Source organism: Branchiostoma floridae, chromosome 5, assembly GCF_000003815.2.
Source record: "Branchiostoma floridae strain S238N-H82 chromosome 5, Bfl_VNyyK, whole genome shotgun sequence".
Taxonomy (NCBI): domain Eukaryota; kingdom Metazoa; phylum Chordata; class Leptocardii; order Amphioxiformes; family Branchiostomatidae; genus Branchiostoma; species Branchiostoma floridae.
This window is the reverse complement of record NC_049983.1, coordinates 27307539-27325452: the sequence shown is the minus strand read 5'-3', so window position 1 is coordinate 27325452 and position 17914 is coordinate 27307539. Positions and strand designations below refer to the sequence as shown.

The 17914-nt window shown below is 42.6% G+C and overlaps 1 protein-coding gene across 1 annotated transcript in view; it reads right to left on the bottom strand.

The window, feature by feature from the left end:
* LOC118416400 (lysine-specific demethylase 5A-like) overlaps positions 1-17914 on the bottom strand; it is a gene marked incomplete in the record, with an annotated part of 43369 nt that overhangs the window by 11461 nt on the left and 13994 nt on the right. Inside the window, 20 exon segments of the mRNA XM_035821497.1 lie at positions 796-916; positions 2032-2156; positions 4041-4222; positions 4714-4908; positions 5448-5567; positions 5969-6131; positions 6735-6823; positions 7304-7396; positions 7873-8031; positions 8443-8562; positions 9569-9727; positions 10514-10552; positions 11221-11462; positions 12189-12312; positions 13410-13460; positions 14463-14576; positions 15834-15947; positions 16351-16419; positions 16820-16882; positions 17418-17477. Coding sequence (XP_035677390.1) covers positions 796-916; positions 2032-2156; positions 4041-4222; positions 4714-4908; positions 5448-5567; positions 5969-6131; positions 6735-6823; positions 7304-7396; positions 7873-8031; positions 8443-8562; positions 9569-9727; positions 10514-10552; positions 11221-11462; positions 12189-12312; positions 13410-13460; positions 14463-14576; positions 15834-15947; positions 16351-16419; positions 16820-16882; positions 17418-17477 — 2402 coding nt within the window.

Here is a 17914-nt window from a genome sequence, read left to right as displayed (position 1 = left end):
CTGGGGAAAAAGAAGAAGCCATGATATTATGTCTACCACAGACTGATCAATCAGACCCATACGGTGTGACTGTTGTTCCGTTTATGTGATTCTCGTCAATGTAATAACTTCATTAGATTTACTTTACTTTACTTTACTTTATTTGGATTGCGACAATACAATACAATATTCTGCACCAGGCAGCAAGATGCTGATGTTGTGCAGCATACACATTGAGGGACATACACTGCCACCAGTGTTAGGTCAGCTACATGAACACAGAGCCCAAACTAGGGCAAGACTGACTTAGCGACACACGGATCCCTGCTTCTAATGGGGTCTAATTACAACACAAATAAAACTCAATAATATCAGGTTCAACCAAGAGCACATGCCCTACCCCCTCCATTAATTAATAGGTTCATTTATTGATTGATTGATTGTTCCATACCTTGTGCGGTACTTCTTGCAGATAAAGGCAAGATAATGGGACTCACGGATCTATCAACTTTGTTGTTTTTCTCACTCTAATTCATAACACGTCCTACTCACTATCAGGCTTAACTGAGAGCAAATGTCCTACACCCTACAATTGATTGATTGGTTGATCCAATGACTGACTGACTGATCAGGTAAAAGTGTTCCAGACCTTGTGCGGTGCTTTTTGCTAACGAGCTGAGCGGCCACACTGGCGCACTTCTCGGCCTCGGCCACAGCAGACTCCAGTGCCTGGAGAAGCTCGTTTTACTGACTGATTTATCAATTAATTAATTAAGAGTTCCGTACCTTGTGCGGTGCTTCTTGCTAACGAGCTGTGCGGCCACGCTGGCACACTTCTCAGCCTCGGCTACAGCAGACTCCAGCGCCTGGAGAAGCTCGTTCTCCGGAAATTTCCGCTCCTCAGCTTCCGTGATGAGCTCCTTCAGCTCCGTCAACTCTGTTTAAGGAATAACACTTTTACTACATGTCCATTGAGAGCTCTGCAGTGTACCACTTAAGGTTCACTCTGTCAACTCTGTTCCACGAAGAACACTTTTACAAGTCATGTTTCACCATTGAGAGCTTACAAGGTTAACTCTGCACCCGGAATAAGACTTTTATTAGACATGTCCTACCATTGATGATTGAGAGTTTACAGTGTATAGCTAAGTCAACTCAGTTCAGAGCTCGAAATACATTTTTCTGCATACCTGCACAGGTGCAGGTAACATTGAAAATTACCTGCACCAGACACATTTTACCTGCACCACTCTGAATTTACGAAATATGGATTATATCAAATTGTTTAGGAACCATTGCTATTTTTCTTTTATACTTCATAGGTGGTAACAGTCAATGCAGCTGATAACAATCCATATACACCTACATCATAGGACATTTATGTATAAAACCCAGTACAAGGACCAGTGCAGGTTAGGTGCAGGTAGATATCACAAATACCCGCACAGCTCCAATTTTGCCTGCACTAACTTGCATATGCAGGTGGTATTTCGAGCCCTGCAGTTCCAGGAATAAAACATTTACTACATGATCATTCAAACAATCAAAGCTTTTCAGTGTGCCTCTAGGTTAACTCTGTCAGCTCTGCACCAAGAATAAAACTTTTACCTCTTGCTCTACCATAGATGGTTTGCAGTGTATTGCTAGTTTAGCTCTGTCAACTCTGCACCAACAATAAAACTTTTACTACAGGAGAGCTTTTCAGTGTACCACTAGGTTAACTCTGTCAACTATGTTACAGGAATAACACTTTTACTACATGTCCTACCATTGAGAGATAGGTTCTTCTCTGGCTCACATCATTACAATGTAATAATAAAGCAACAGACTATGGAACTCTCTTCCTGAACAGTGTTTTCTCACACACAAGCCTTCAAAAAATTCCTGTTCCTTCCATAAAAGAAATCTGAACTTCAGAACATGGAATTCATGAAAATGTACTTTCATAAACTTGAAATAATATATTTGATAACGAAAATTTAACAACATGGGCTACTAAACGTTGATGAAAAAAACACCTATTTCAGATTTGACCAAGACTGTTTGGCTCACCCAGTTTGTCCAGCTGTGGAGCCTCCATGGCGCCCTTGACTTTGCTGGACCAGATGTTGTAGGACTCCGCCCGCAGTTTCAGTCTGTGTAACATGGAGGGCAGTTCGTCTAGCGTGTACCGGTACCTGCGGAAAAACAACAAGTAAACATGTCAACATCGAGGGCAGTTTGTCTAGCGTGTACCGGTACCTGCACAACAACAACAAGTAAACATGTCAACATCGAGGGCAGTTCGTCTAGCGTGTACCGGTACCTGCACAACAACAACAAGTAAACATGTCAACATCGAGGGCAGTTCGTCTAGCGTGTACCGGTACCTGCACAACAACAACAAGTAAACATGTCAACATCGAGGGCAGTTCGTCTAGCGTGTACCGGTACCTGCACAACAACAACAAGTAAACATGTCAACATCGAGGGCAGTTTGTCTAGCGTGTACCGGTACCTGCACAACAACAAGTAAACATGTCAACATCGAGGGCAGTTCGTCTAGCGTGTACCTGTACCTGCAAACAACAAGTAAACATGTCAACATCGAGGGCAGTTTGTCTAGCGTGTACCGGTACCTGCACAAAACAACAAGTAAACATGTCAACATCGAGGGCAGTTTGTCTAACGTGTACCGATACCTGCACATAAACAAAAAGTAAACATGTCAACATCGAGGGCAGTTCATCTAATGTGAACCGTTACCTGCACAAAAACAAGTAAGTATGTCAACATTGACCGTATCTCATCTAACATGTACCGGTACCTGCACAACAAAAACAAGTATACATGTCAACATGGAGGGCAATTCGTCTAGCGTGTACCGGTACCTGCGGAAAAACAACAAATAAACAATACATAAACAAGTCAACATCGAGGGCAGTTTGTCTAACGTCTACTGATAACCCGCACAAAAATAGGTTAAAAACACATAAGTCAACATCGAGAAAAGCTCATCAAAATGTGCCTACACCTGCACAAAAACAACAAGTAAACTGATAATAGCAGCTTTACACATCAAAATGGAGGGGCAGTTTATCTAACGTGTACCGATCTCTCCACAAAAACACAGAACAATAAGTAAGCAAGTCAACATGGTAGGGAGCCTAATGAAAAGAAAACACAAAAGTCTTAGTAAGCTTGTCATACCTGAAGGAAATTTGTATAAATTCTGAGGTAAGAAAGGGAAAAATCTCTGCCAAACAGAGTTCGATCTTTCTGGACCTCAGGTCGGCGTCCAAATTAGTCTGGAGAAAGTCATTATTTCGTGCTGCGGATCATTAGCATAACAAAAATGTCATGTGACCACAATTACCTTGGAAACCAATCTGCGGGGCCAGACATTCAAGATTCAAATAACTTTCAGGACGAGTCCTTTCAAGTAGCAATCTCTGAATGCATGAGCACAGCGGAGGCACAGAGATTTCCATGCTTATCTGATGATGGCAATATTCGTTCTGATCTAAGACTTGTTTTTCCAGCTATGCTGCCGACAGAAGGTCTTGGAAGAAACTTACAGTGGCCTGCGCCGCAGCCGACCGATGATGATGATGCCCAGATCCAAAGATTGTTTTGGAAAAACAAGTCTTAGATCAAAACAAACTTTGCCATCATTGGATATGCATAGAAATCTCTCTGTTCTTTCTTGGTTACCTGACTTGGGTTGGGGAAGTAAAAGTCAGTGGGAGGGATGGGCTCCACTTTCCAATACCGCGCTTAGATACAGAGGAGAACAGGTTTAACTAAAGGCTAGGAAACTACCTTTTACATACCTGGATATCTAACTGGTACAGACTGTCAGTTTGTGTCCCAAACAAACAAACAGACAAACAAACAAACAAACAAACAGACACACAAACAAACCAGTGCCTCACCTGAGCACATGCCTGGCAGGTCCAGAGTCACACAGGCGGTCGGCGTGTTGCACACACACCAGCTTGTTGGGACTGCATGGGCAGGTAACGGCCGACAGGAAACATCCACAAACAAACAAACAAACAAACAAACAAACCATCCCTCACCTGAGCACATGCCTGGCAGGTCCACAGTCACACAGGCGGTCGGCGTGTCGCACACACACCAGCTTGTTGGGACTGCATGGGCAGGTAACGGCAGACAGGAAACATGTCCGCATGCAGGAGTCGCACTGGCGCTCGTCGTCTGGAAGCAGCTCGAATGCCTCTCGCTCTGCCTCCGTCGTGCCCTGGTCGGGATAGGGACAAAGTTTTACTTAGAAAGTTCATCTGTGTTGGTAGAGGCAAAGTTAAGCTGTAATGCCTTGAAAAAGACTGGAGTTTCACACAGTTGAAAATCTGGTTTATGTGCGGGAAATTTATCACAGTACAACTTTCCTTCAGGAATAAGGTTTATATCCAATCATAAATACTCAGTTAAAGCTCTAAATCTTTTCTTAAACATTTCTACCTTTTTGTCATGTTTTCCCCTCAAACCACTTACATCTGAATCAACTGCACCAGCCTTCCAAGAATATTGTGCAATAACTGTTGAAAGCTTTAGATTTATAGCAGCTTCCGGTAAGCAACTTAGTGAACTTTTCAACCGCTTTCTGCACAACACATTCTCTTAACACCTATTAACATTTGAAGATGTCTTAGACTTATTTTTTGTCTCAACCACATGCAGCAAGTCCAGACAATGCTTTAAGACGTTATGTAACACCTGAAGATGTCTTACCCTTTCCAGCAGAGCCCTTCTAGACTTCTTCTCCGTCTCAACCATATGCAGCATTTCCTTGTGCGTTGCCGCGGCAATGTCCAGGCCCAGAGCGTCCGGGTTGGCCGCCATCTTGCAGATCAGCTCCTCGTGCGCGAACACGTTGAACCTCTTCAGGTCGCTGTAGTGTTCCACACACGCTCGGCCAATGGGGAGCTGGAACACAGAAATATTCACGTTCTAATGTCAATTCCAAATACACATGGAGTGCTTGAAATCTTTTTTCATTCAGGCTTTCCATATGGCAACCTGAGTCAAAAGCCAGGTTGCGCTATCAAATTACTTTCTTCAAATCAGCTACTTCTTTTCTTCCAGTTACATAAATATAAATTTTATGCACGTAGAAAGTGGAAAAGTGGCATTCCAGCTGCAAAATTTCAGGTTGTGCATTGCGCTACCTAGGTTCAAAATTAAGTTATGCCAAGCAAAATGTGGTTGCATTTGCGAGAGTGCAAGTAGGTATTTCGAGTATTCAAGTAAAACTTGCTATCCTTCTTCACAATCCTTTCTGCTTTGCTGTCCATCAGAAAGTAATCCATTTGGTCTAAAAACAAAACTCCCTTCTGTGTGTGGTCTTGTCTTACCGGACCATTTGAACAGTCAGTGTTGTAACCAAATGTACAAGAATGATTTAAAATCATTCCTTAACCGAGTCAGCCACACGTGTAATTTGCCCAGTGTAAAGCTTCCTTTACCCAGTCTGCAGGACAGAAGTTGACGGCTTCTGCGAAGTTGTAGCCTTGGTTGAAGCCAGCGTGGTACGCCCGAGGGAACGTCACCACAAACTCCCCCGCACACTGGTTGGTCCGGTACACCTGTGGACACAAACATGTAACACATATGAGCTTCATCAGTGGAATACTGTACAAAGTCCAATGGTTAGCGGATCTGTCAGTGAACCAACAAGCCCTAAATCACGGATGTGTCACTCAACCGAAAAGCACGCTATTGAAAAGGGTTTAAGTACTTTAGGACATTAAGCCGTGGTTCATTGTGCTTTCTAGAAGAGCTAGGAGAATTTCCCCAGAATCTGTAACTACTGTACAATCATGTACCGACAACCGGCACTTTCCCCTCCATGATAATCATGGGGTTCATGATGGTGACCAGCTGGTGCAGAGTGTGTGTGTGTGAGTGTGTGTGTGTGTGTGTATGTGTGTGTGTGTGTGTGTGTGTGTGAATGTGCGTGCATGCGCATGTGTGAGTCTGTACTAACCGGCACTTTCCCTTCCATGATGATCATGGGGTTCATGATGGTGACCAGCTGGTGCAGAAGGTCCGGCGCGTTCACGAACAGCTCCGGCGCGTTCTGCTTCATCACCGCCTCAAAATCCTGTGCCCTCGCACCGGGCACGCCGTACCACGTCTTCGGCTCGCCCCTGGAGACAGACAAACAAAAACAAACATGTAAACAACATCCCCACTAGTGTGGCATGCTCCATGAAATGGTTGCAGTCCTTTTTGCCAGTATTTCAAGCACCATTATGTCTTACAGGTAACAGTACCTGGGAAGGATTTTTGCAAGCAACAACATACTGTAAATGCATTTAAGTTCGAGGGGATTTAATTTCGCGGTAAAAGGACTTTTCGCGGTGGACTTAAGTTTGCGGTAACACCATAGACGGCAGTCTAATACCATAATAGAAAAATGTTCGGATGGTTTTAAGTTCGCGGTGAAGTGGTCACCGCGAAAACTGCGAACATTTCTGCATTTACAGTAATGTTTACCTTCACATGGTCTAGGCCTGTTTCTTTTAGTGCATTCATATATATAGTGACCTGCCCCTCAAGCTCTGTTCTGTCACTTGCTATAAAATGTAATTTGGTGACGATGGTTGATGATTTTTAAGTAGCTACATGCTACTTTACCAGTAACCATAGTGACAGTGTCTGGTCTAGGCCATTGACCTTATTTGTTTGGAAAGGAAGAAAAGGAGAAGAAAAAAACGCCTCCCTTCAGGAATGTACACAGAATGACTCACCAGTGCAGGTAGTTGATAGAGTAGCTCCAGTGGTCCTCATTATGCCAGCAGAAACAGGAGAAGCACATCCCCACATACGTCCATGGGATCTGAAACACACACAGTAAACTGTAACACTGGGGGCAGACAGAAACAGGAGAAGCACATCCCCACATACGTCCATGGGATCTGAAACACACACAGTAAACTTTAACACTGTGGGCAGATGGCTTCACAAGGCTTTTCATGTAACTGGCATGGCTCATGCGTACAGCATTCTTCAACAATGAAGTCAAGCCTGTACAACTGACCATGTCTTTCAGAAGGACCACGTCCTGGCCAATGTGAACATCCTTAGATAGTTTTTTCCCCCATTGACACAAGCATTGAGAATCCTGTCTATACATCTAGTGACCTGTTCAAAGAGACCAGATTTTATCAGTCTCACAAGTAGTCTTGTTGGGCAGGTTTGACTGTAACATAAAAAATTCATTGGAGAAGGCAAATATATTTTGTTCTTTCACTTTCAGTCCAAGTATACCTGCATTTTTTCACCATGATGAATGATTTAGACCATGAGTTTGTGTTACCTTCATGCCAGAGATGTCGGCACTGATGTGGCTCAGAACGGAGGCGTCCAGCACCGGGAGGTTGTTCAGGTTCCACGGAGCCATGGCGTACTCCTGAACACAACAAACAAATTAACATTAGTTTCACATCCAATAACTCCATGTTTCACAGAGTCATGGCATACTCCTGAACACAACAAACAAATAAACAAACATTTTAGTTTCACATCCAATCACTCCATGTTCTACCACAGAGCCATGCAGAGTTTGCGTTACACAGACTACAAAACAATCCTGTGATAGTCCTCTTCTACATCACATGTAGATGTGCCTTAGTGTGACTATGTTTCATTCCTAACTCTTTTTTCAAACATTACTGTAATTCCTGATTTTTTTCAATGTACTTCGTGTCCAAGGTTTTCACAGTGGTGACTGCAACGCAAACTTATTATTACCAATAAAGGTTAAATCACCAATGTTTTTTATGCGCACCTGCCGCCACTGCGAACATTTAGTTCTGAGAAAATTGACAAGTTGAATTTTCTCAGACCGTTAAGTTGGAACTCAGAAGACAAAGTGAATAACATTACCTCATCCTCCGGGCTCATGGCCTTCCCATTGGACTTGCAGGGGAAGCCGCTGCCGTGTTCCACCGTGTGCAGGTCAGCGCCGTACGAAACCGTCACGTCGTCCTCGATCGAATTCACCAGGCGCCAAAACTCCTTCTCAACCGTCTCACAAGGAACCATCTGAGGAAGGCACAAATGCAAAAACAACCACATTTATCTCAGAGTTTAGTTACTAATTTCTTAAAGGGTAGCAGCTTTGGTTTCTTCTTCGGTTTTCCATGTATCTGTAAGGTGTGTAGAAAGGTGGACTGGACACACAAGTCCCAAAACATCTTTTACATGGTGAACGGTGGACCTGATTTTCTCATTTTCAGTCCGGATCCACATCCACATACAAGTTTGTTCATGTAAAATCTTTTAGATCAGACTTACAAACAGTGGGAGTTCCTTTATCCTGTTACCAACAGTTGAAAAAGCTCTTGTACACGCTCACTCACTGTCGTGAATGTTCAAGAAATGTTCAGAAACAGAGAAATTGAGATATTTTTGGGGGTAAAATTGTATAAAATTATGTTGTAGTGGAATACTCACGTGGACAGGCATACTGAAGTAGTCCTGTTTGAACTGGTCTGCCATCTCCCCGAAGGACTGCAGGGTGTACTCCTTACGAGCCTGCTCAAACCCGTAAGGGTCAGATGGCTTCGAGCATTCCTGTGGGAAAATGTACGGTTATGGTAAGTTTGGGAGCAAGGCTTCGAGCACTCCTGTAGGAAAATGTACGGTTATGGTAAGTTTGGGAGCAAGGCTTCGAGCACTCCTGTAGGAAAATGTATGGTTATGGTCAGTTTGGGAGCAAGGCTTCGAGCACTCCTGTAGGAAAATGTACGGTTATGGTAAGTTTGGGAGCAAGGCTTCGAGCACTCCTGTAGGAAAATGTATGGTTATGGTCAGTTTGGTTGAGAACTCCTGCAGGAAAATGTAGTGTTATATTCAGTCTCCAAACCAATGGTCTCGCCTTCTGCTATGCGATTTGATAAAGTTGTATAAAGATATATTTTTCTCTGATCTCTTCAGCTAAAAAGAAAACCTGAAGAGGGATGCCACAGCCACAGTGCATCAGCCCCGGATGATTGATTCTGTGTACCCACCTTAACGTTAACCTCTTATTGAAGGTAGTGAGTGAATAATTAACTAGTTTGTAGAACATAGAAGCCTTTAGGCTGAATTGTGTAATACTTACAATGCAGAGTGCATACATATCGTCTCTTAGATGAACATTGTAAAGCAGATGAGATTAAAAAAATCTCACAGGGGCCACACATTTGGGGCACCAGTAGGTGTGGAAGGGTTAATACTGTAGAAAGTGTGTTTACTCACAGCAGCCACACATTTGGGGCACCAGTGGGTGTAAAAGGGTTAATACTGTAGGAGGTTTGTGTACTCACCGCGGCCACACATTTGGGGCACCAGTAGGTGTGGAAGGGTTAATACTGTAGGAGGTTTGTGTACTCACTGCGGCCACACATTTGGGGCACCAGTAAGTGTACAAGGGTTAATACTGTAGGAGGTTTGTGTACTCACCGCGGCCACACATTTGGGGCACCAGTAGGTGTGGAAGGGTTAATACTGTAGGAGGTTTGTGTACTCACTGCGGCCACACATTTGGGGCACCAGTAGGTGTGGAAGGGTTAACACTGTAGGAGGTTTGTGTACTCACTGCGGCCACACATTTGGGGCACCTCCAGTCTCCCTTGGGGATGTCGGTGAGAGGGGGGATGAGGCAGTAGGTGTGGAAAGCGTCGTCGCAGCCGTCACACAGCAGCAGGTGGCTCTCGTCGTCTCCCTTCCCGCACGAGTGGCAGATGTACGTGTCGATCTGCAGGGGAACAGGGCAGGGTTATAGGGCAAAGGTCAGGGGTTACAGGGCACAGATCATGGGCTACAGGTCAGGGTACAGGATACAGGTCAGGGGCTACAGGACACAGGTAAGGGTTTATAGGGCACAGGGCAGGGTTCAACTTGGGTTACAGGATACAGGTCAGGGGTTATAAGGCACAGGTCAAGGTTACAAGGCACAGGTCAGGAGTTTCACTGACCAGGTAAAAAAAGACAGTGAACTGTCCCAAAGCAACAAAAATCAAGGGGGTCTCCAAGATTTGACAGAAAGAGAATCATCTACCTTTGCCTTTACATAGTGATGGCTCCCGTCTTTACATAAAAGAAACATCTTCAAAAGGGAGGAGTAAAAAACAAAACAATTGAGCAGGTAAAAAAACTAAGTCACTGGACTAAGGAATGATCTCTTAGCCATGCAATAAAGTGCTGTCCAAGGACACTTGGCCATGGGAACTTGATAAACAATGACTTAACACCAATATTCTCAAGTTGAAGGTGAAAAATTCAGCCAGGGGAAGTTTTGGAGTTTGTAGGGGAGCTCAAAGCTCAAAAAGGCATGGGATAGTGTCAAGAAAGAAGCAGGCTCAAGTATGAAAGGAAATGTGGTGTGTTGAGTGTAAAGGAAAAAGTGGATTGAGTGAAAAGGGGGATGTAGCACAGCACACAGGCATATGTTTTTACATTCCAGCCTCGCCATGTTGGGCACATGTACGGCACAATGGCGTGGAATGGTCACCACGACAACGGGACAGAAAACCATATTTACCCCGTGTCGACGTCGGACAGACATGCCTGAAGACACGCCCTTAAAAAGATAGAAAAACCATCATCGTTAACTGAAAAATTGTTACATCTAGTTCAACATTTGTCACTCATACTACTGCCACAAAATCATGCCAACAAGGGGATCAAATGGAATGGCTAGACTTTATTTCTCAGGTGTAAAATGTGAAATTGTACATCCAAATATTACAAAAGTTATGTTTGAAATCAAAAACATGTCAAAAAATTGAAAGCTTTTTCTTCAACATTAAAAAACTGTTAATATGCCATGTCGGTGGAATCTGAGGAAACTACATGTTTACATTTCAATTTCAACTGTTTAATCCAAACAGTTCCATGTTGGAGGTTTCCAATGGCAACACCTTTGATGTTCTTTTATCACTATGTTGGCATCCTTTCCTGGCAGAATCAATGTAAAAAAACAGGACTCAAAATACCTTTTCCTGTAACCTGCAATGTAGCAAGCATTCAGAAATTGTACTTCGCATTACAAAATACCCAATCTATTCTTTCCAACTAGTACAGATTAGGTGTTGTATACTCTTAACTTCAAAATACCAGGCCTAATGTTTTCTATTCTGCAAAATTACAAGTTGACTACAGTTTAACCATCTATTTAGGAAGCTTTCCTGCCCATTACAGGTTGCAGTATCGTGAGCCCTGCCGTACGCAGCTGATTACAGGACTTACAAAGTTTGCCGCCAGCGCCCCACTCCGTTCCCTCAGCCTCCGGACCTCCTCCTTAGGCGCAGATGGAGGCGACCCCTCCTTCTTGGGCGTGTCCAGTTTCCGTGGCGACCGCCTCTCCGGAGCTTTCTCCTCGGCCGGTGATGTCTGTTGGGCAGGTGGGACCTGTTCCGCAGGTGTTTCCCCAGGTTCTTGTTTCACCTCCACCACAGGCTCAGGTTTCACATCGTCATGCCCTTCTTCTTCTGTGGACAAACAGGTGTGTCAAAACAGCACTACATACAGGTGTGTCAGAACAGCACTACCAGGGTTGAACAAGTTCTCTATAATTCACTTGTCCTATTTTTCACTTGCCCAAAATTCAAATGCCACTTTTATATGCATTGTCACTTCCAGCAATGGAATTCTAATTATTGCCTCTATTTTTCCATGTTGACCATTGCTTGATGTCATGACTGCAAAAAGTAACAAGTTTATCAAAATCTCACTCAATTAAAATATCTTCCTTGCCCGATCGGGCAAGTGGGGCAGGACATGCACTTGCCCGATCAGCACTTTCACTTGCCCTGGACAATAGGGCTAGTGGACCTGTCCAACCCTGACTACATACAGGATGTGGCACGGGATCATCATTATCTAAGCTTGGAAGTTGGCGAGGTTGTCTACTATTCTTTAAAGTTTTCTGTGCCAACTGACTATGAATTAAAAAACATGGAAAAAGCATGAAAGAAGCTAGATTCCAGGCTACTCCCAACCCAGCGCTGATCTTGCTAGGGGAGTGGTCGGAAAAGTCTTGGGAAGGTTCTGAATGTGTAACAGGAACTAACCTCGATGAAGGTTAGACATCCAGGGAATTAGATATGCCAAATAGCAATTACTCAGCAACTGGATATGATTTGGGAAACAGTCACATGAACTTACATACAGGAATACAGAAACTAAGCTGTCGGCTTGTTCTGACCATCTCTTACCTTTCATCTTCTTGAGCCTGTTCTTCTCCTGTGCCTTGAGTCCCAGCCCCATCATCTTCGGCCCGGGCCCGAATATCTGCAGCTTCTTCAGCTCAGGGTTGGCGCTCATGTCGATGTTCTCCTCCTGTGGAACAGAGCAAATCCGATCATGAGATTAGCTAACAACACGGAAATCCAACCCAACAAACTCTACAAAACAGTATTTGAATTCTGACTTGAGCTGCTTTAGAATGACACTGTGATTTCAAAGGAAAATTCTAAAGGATTTCTAACTTGCCTGGAAGATACTTTTGAAGATTTGAAAAAACGCAAAGATTGTTTAAATCTATATTTTATTCGTATAGATAAAGTCTACTGCTGGCTGACATATCTAAAGGTTCAGACATTGGGAGCTTGCATCTTCCTATTATTGTATCATACTTTGGAAATTGGCAAAATTTTTCCTAAACAACTCCACTGTAACTAACCCCAACATTCTCGCACCACTTATCCATGGTTCTATTCAAGAGCAAACTATCCAGCTATGACATAGTACAGGAAGACTGTATGTCTTATTTGATACATCCACAACTACACATCTCACCATACACCACTACAGCCATGTAACAATCTAACAGTACAGTATGCGTCATATCCCCATCTTTCTATCCAGTCTCCAGCTTACAAAGAAATGTTTTAGTGTTTTATAGGACATGACATATATCTGGTGCCTGCGTATGTTTTTAATCATCAAGCAGCAGATATAAACAGATGAAATCTCTGGCAAAATAAATATCCTAAACCTTCTACATGTCCTTACGGTTTCTGTTTAAGAGAAACAATTTGTCCAATTTTCTTCCACCAAAGATGAATTATAAGACCAGAGTGTCACTTATATTCTAGACTGATAAAGCTTGTGTGTACATCTTTACCAACAAAAGCGAGTTTCCAAAAAGAGTTGACTGTAATTTAAAACTTGTTTGAGTACGTTTAATCGGCTTGTTTGAGTACGTTTCAGAACTTTTTACATAACATTAAACAGTTTTGGGGTTGTATACATGTCTGTCAAATTTAAAGGCAAAAATTTGCATTCGTCATGTTATTTCCCTTTGCCAATGTGCAGATTTCAAAAGTAATCAAATCCTTCATTTGGAGAAGATGTACAAGTTTTGCACGAAGCACAACAGAAGGTGACGTATTTTGCGAGCTGCATGCCGCTGAGATTATAAGAAGTCTGATCACCTTCTTAACGTGGCTGGTCTCGGCCACGTGCACTTGAGATTGAACCCCCGTCTTTGTTTCAGGGAAGAGGAGAAAGGCCAGAGGTCAGAGGTTAAAGTTCAACACAAATCAAAGACAGCAGAAAAACGGTTGCAGTTTCACAGTACTGAATCACACACGACACTGGCAAATAGAAAACAGCCGCAACAACAAAATCATTGTTTTAGTTTCTTTGATGAGGAAGTTGAAAATGGAGAAAACTTTCTAGACTGTGGACAAGAAGCATGTGATTCTTTAAGAAGCAGTTTATCTTAAAACAAATTAGAATAGGTATTGATAATAAAAAAAAAGGATAGAAGCATAAAAAGCTACTGAAACCTTGTCACAGAGTAGTAAAAATTATGCCACTCTGGGTGATTTTTTTGTACATTGCAACGTCCTCCCTTAACCAAATCCATCAAACTCTCGTTGCTACATCATTTTGGTTTTCAGAAATTCTCTCTACTTAGCCTTCATTTTCTTGGTTCTCTAATATTTCCCAGCAAAGATTTAGGACAACATGAAAACAGAAGGCTGGGAGGAAAACTAGCATTTGGATATGTTCACTTCACTGACTGTGTGTACCAAGGTTGAAGGTACAGACTTCCCCCAGACTCTGTTTTTGTGTTGAATCAGCAAAATTTTAATATCTGAGACTCAACGCAGGGTTGGACAATTTTTCTAAAATTCACTTGTCTTATCAGTCAAGCAAGTAAAAAATCTAATTGCCCAAATCGGTTTTTAATTTTCCCAAAATTCAAAATTATGTCACTGTTAAATGCATTTTCTCTTCCAGTGATGGAATTCTCATTATTGCCTCTACTTTTCTATGTTGACCATTGCTTGTTGTCATGACTGTAAAACTAACAAGTATATCAAAATCGCACTCAATGGAAAAAATTTACTTATATATTGCACTTGCGCAAACAGCACTTTCACTTGCTCTGGACAATCTGGCTGGTGAACTTGTCCAACCCTGCAGTGAACAAGTCTGAGTATGTGAAAATTCTGATGAAGGAATGGACATTAACTCACCTCCATCCTCATGGGCCTCTTGCCTCTGCGCCCCGGCCCCGCACCCCCCATCCTGGTGGAGAAGCCGTGGGGCTTGTAGTCCTTGTCCTTACTGTCCTCCACATCCTGCTTATCCTGTGGGAAAATTTTCATTCACAGTTAGGAAATAAGCTTCATCATGACAAACCGTGGGGCTTGTAGTCCTTGTCCTTACTGTCCTCCACATCCTGCTTATCCTGTGGGAAAATTTTCATTCACAGTTAGGAAATAAGCTTCATCATGACAAACCGTGGGGCTTGTAGTCCCTGTCCTTACTGTCCTCTACATCCTGCCTATCCTGTGGGAAAATTATCACAGTTAGGAAATAAGCTTCATCATGACAAACCGTGGGGCTTGTAGTCCCTGTCCTTACTGTCCTCTACATCCTGCCTATCCTGTGGGAAAATTATCACAGTTAGGAAATAAGCTTCATCATGACAAACCGTGGGGCTTGTAGTCCCTGTCCTTACTGTCCTCCACATCCTGCTTATCCTGTGGGAAAATGTACACATCTTCATGCTTATCACTTCAAATTTTTGAGAAAATAACCCTAAATGGTTTGGTTCAACAAAGGAGGGCACCCTTGTCCAAGTGATCTTGAAACAGTTTAGATCAATGAAGAGCTAATCTTCCACTGGTCATGCCATAGTGGATCAGAGAAGCAAACAGGGAGCTAGTACAGGATACACCTTACCCAGCGCCAAACTTGGTTGGCAAGTGGCCAGGGTTTAAATGCATGGGTAGGTCCTGGATGTGTGACAGGTGCTTTAATGCCTAAGTCATATTTCTGGCCGGCTAGGCTGTTGTAAGAGACCTAGAAATATACACGAATCATGCCCATGACTTCTCTTTTTACGTTCTGTGTATTTTTGGTGTCTTATATAATTCTTGGGCCTAGGAAAAAAAAATGTTGTGTTTCCTGTTTCAGTCCTGAAAGAATTAGGGTCGGTAGGTAGGGATTATCTTTTTGTTTCCTTTTTTTTTTTAGGCTAGCCAAAATTCTAGTGATACATATTTACAATACAGTTGAACAAAGTAAACTGAAATGTATGATTACACTTGTCTTTCAATGTCAAACTTTAATTTTGTGCATGATAGATACATTTATCCTTCATTAGATGGGACAAGCAGTGTTTTACTTCACTAGGAAGCAGGCTAAATAAAAATTCTAACTGGAAGCTATGTGACTCCACTGCCCACCCAAAAAAAAAAGTCTAGGGTCGGCAGGTTTTTTTAGGGTAGGTAGGGAAACAGGAAACACAACATTTTTTTTCCTAGGCCTTGTCATCCCGAAAGCTGCCCGGTTTGGAAAGGTGACCTAAGCATTAACTGGACCAAACATAAACAGCGTACCGTATTGACGGGAGCGAGCGTTGCGCCTGACTGGAACACGTCGTATGGGAACAGGATGCGCTCGTAGTGCCCCTTCAGCAGGGAGCCCACGTTCTTCCCAGGAGGGTAGTTCATCTGCAAACATCAACAGCCAATTCTAACATTTCTACATTGTCTATGCTGGTAAACTTGAGGCAGCTCCAATCTAACTTGTTGGTTGTTGGATTAAAAAAAAGATAATGAAAACAAAGCTTGAGATCCAGGTTTAGGCCTCTGTGGACTCAGTTTTGTGAAGAAAGACATCTTAAAGTTTTCCTTCCCTCACTTTCTTAATCTGCATGTTTTTAATAAAGAAGTTTGGTCATTACTTTAAATGTAGGTATATATCGTTAGACAAAAACGTTTAGAAACAGTTCATACTTAGCTGCCAGCGATCCTTTACTAGCCTCACAGCCTGAACCATAGATATGATAAATGGTAGATGTCTGGATACAATGTAGGGGTCCTAATATATGTCTAGATACATGTAAGATCTTACCTTCACAGCGATACGGGACCACTTCCTGTCCCGACACACCTGCTCAAACCCTCCCTCTTCCTGCACAACCTGGACAAGGAGAGATGGAGACATTGGATTTCTGACAATCTTTAAGTTAACACCTTCTTTCAACTGGAGGCTGAAACCACACTCTGTGACTCGTGTCAGTCTGCTGCCAGTTAGCAAAGATTTCACACATTGGTGGATGAGTTTCAAATATAAAAAAAAACAATTTTTAACATTTTCTGTTGTCTTTTAAACCATGCTTATACAGTTGGAATCATGAAATTCCAATTATGACATCAAATGTTAGACAACTTGCTGTGCGTTTCCTTGGTAATCTCCATCTAGTGGAAATGCTAATGACATTCAACGGCAACGAGGCATGATGTGCTATTTCTGTACTTGGACTTGACAAATAATGTTTTGTTTCAGGAAATGTTCAGGAGCGCCTGAGCCTAAACCTTACCTTGCTGAGTCCGTATAGATCCAGCAGCTTTCTTTCCACCGTTGGAATCTTTAAGGTGTTACCCTGAGAACATGGAGAAGATAAAAATGGGTACAGTTACAATGTTTCATGAAAATAAGACATCAATGAATCATACATACAAATTCTGTGTATACAGTGATCTATAGAGACATTTTACTGTAACTTTCATTGGGATTGTATGGAGTATGGAATGCTCAACGCAACTGCTGCTTTTCTGAGAAATAGACTACAGTTAAAGTTAAACCCTTCCCGCACCAAGGGCAGTGCCCATTTCTGGCGCATAGGGCGGTGCCCATCTCTGTTTCGTTAGCCCTGGGCCACACACAACGCAATCACTACAGCAGGGGGCTAGTCCACTGGTAGTGATGTGTGTTCAACTTCCATACTCTTTCCCGAATGCTGAGTGCTAAGCAGAGAAAGCAGCATGTACCATTTTTATAGTCTCTGGTATGACTCGGCCGGGATTGAACTCACGACCTTCCGAATGCAAGGCGAACACTCTACCCACTAGGCCATTGCACCGGATACACCTTGTTTTTTATTCACCACCAATTTCAATATACAGCCAACAACTCACCTGTAGTTCCCAGAACTTGGCCATCTGGTCAAGGAAGTTCAGCTTGATTCTTGTTTTTGCCTGGATAACACATGAAGAGGACGGAGAAATGTTATGTTTTATTATGAACAAGGCCGTACAAAGAATGGCAAAGCTAAAAGTAAACATTCAACAATACACATATAGCAATCATCAATGTCATGTTGCTAGAACATGTTTTGACACCCACTATTCAGATTGTCTTTGTAAAGTAACATGACAAAAACAAAACATCACATATTGAATGCGTTGATGAAGGCAAGTTAGACGTCCCGGTAATAAATTTGCCAAATAGCAATTACTCAAGCAACTGGATATGATTTTCCAAAATCATATCCAGTTGCTTGAGTAAGTGCTATTTGGCACACGTTGAATGACGTGACAGCATACTCTATAACATAAATATTAATTTATGAAGGGCAGACTCATTTTTAGAGTTAACACTGCCAGTGGTAACAAAGATGTAGCAAATGTGCCTT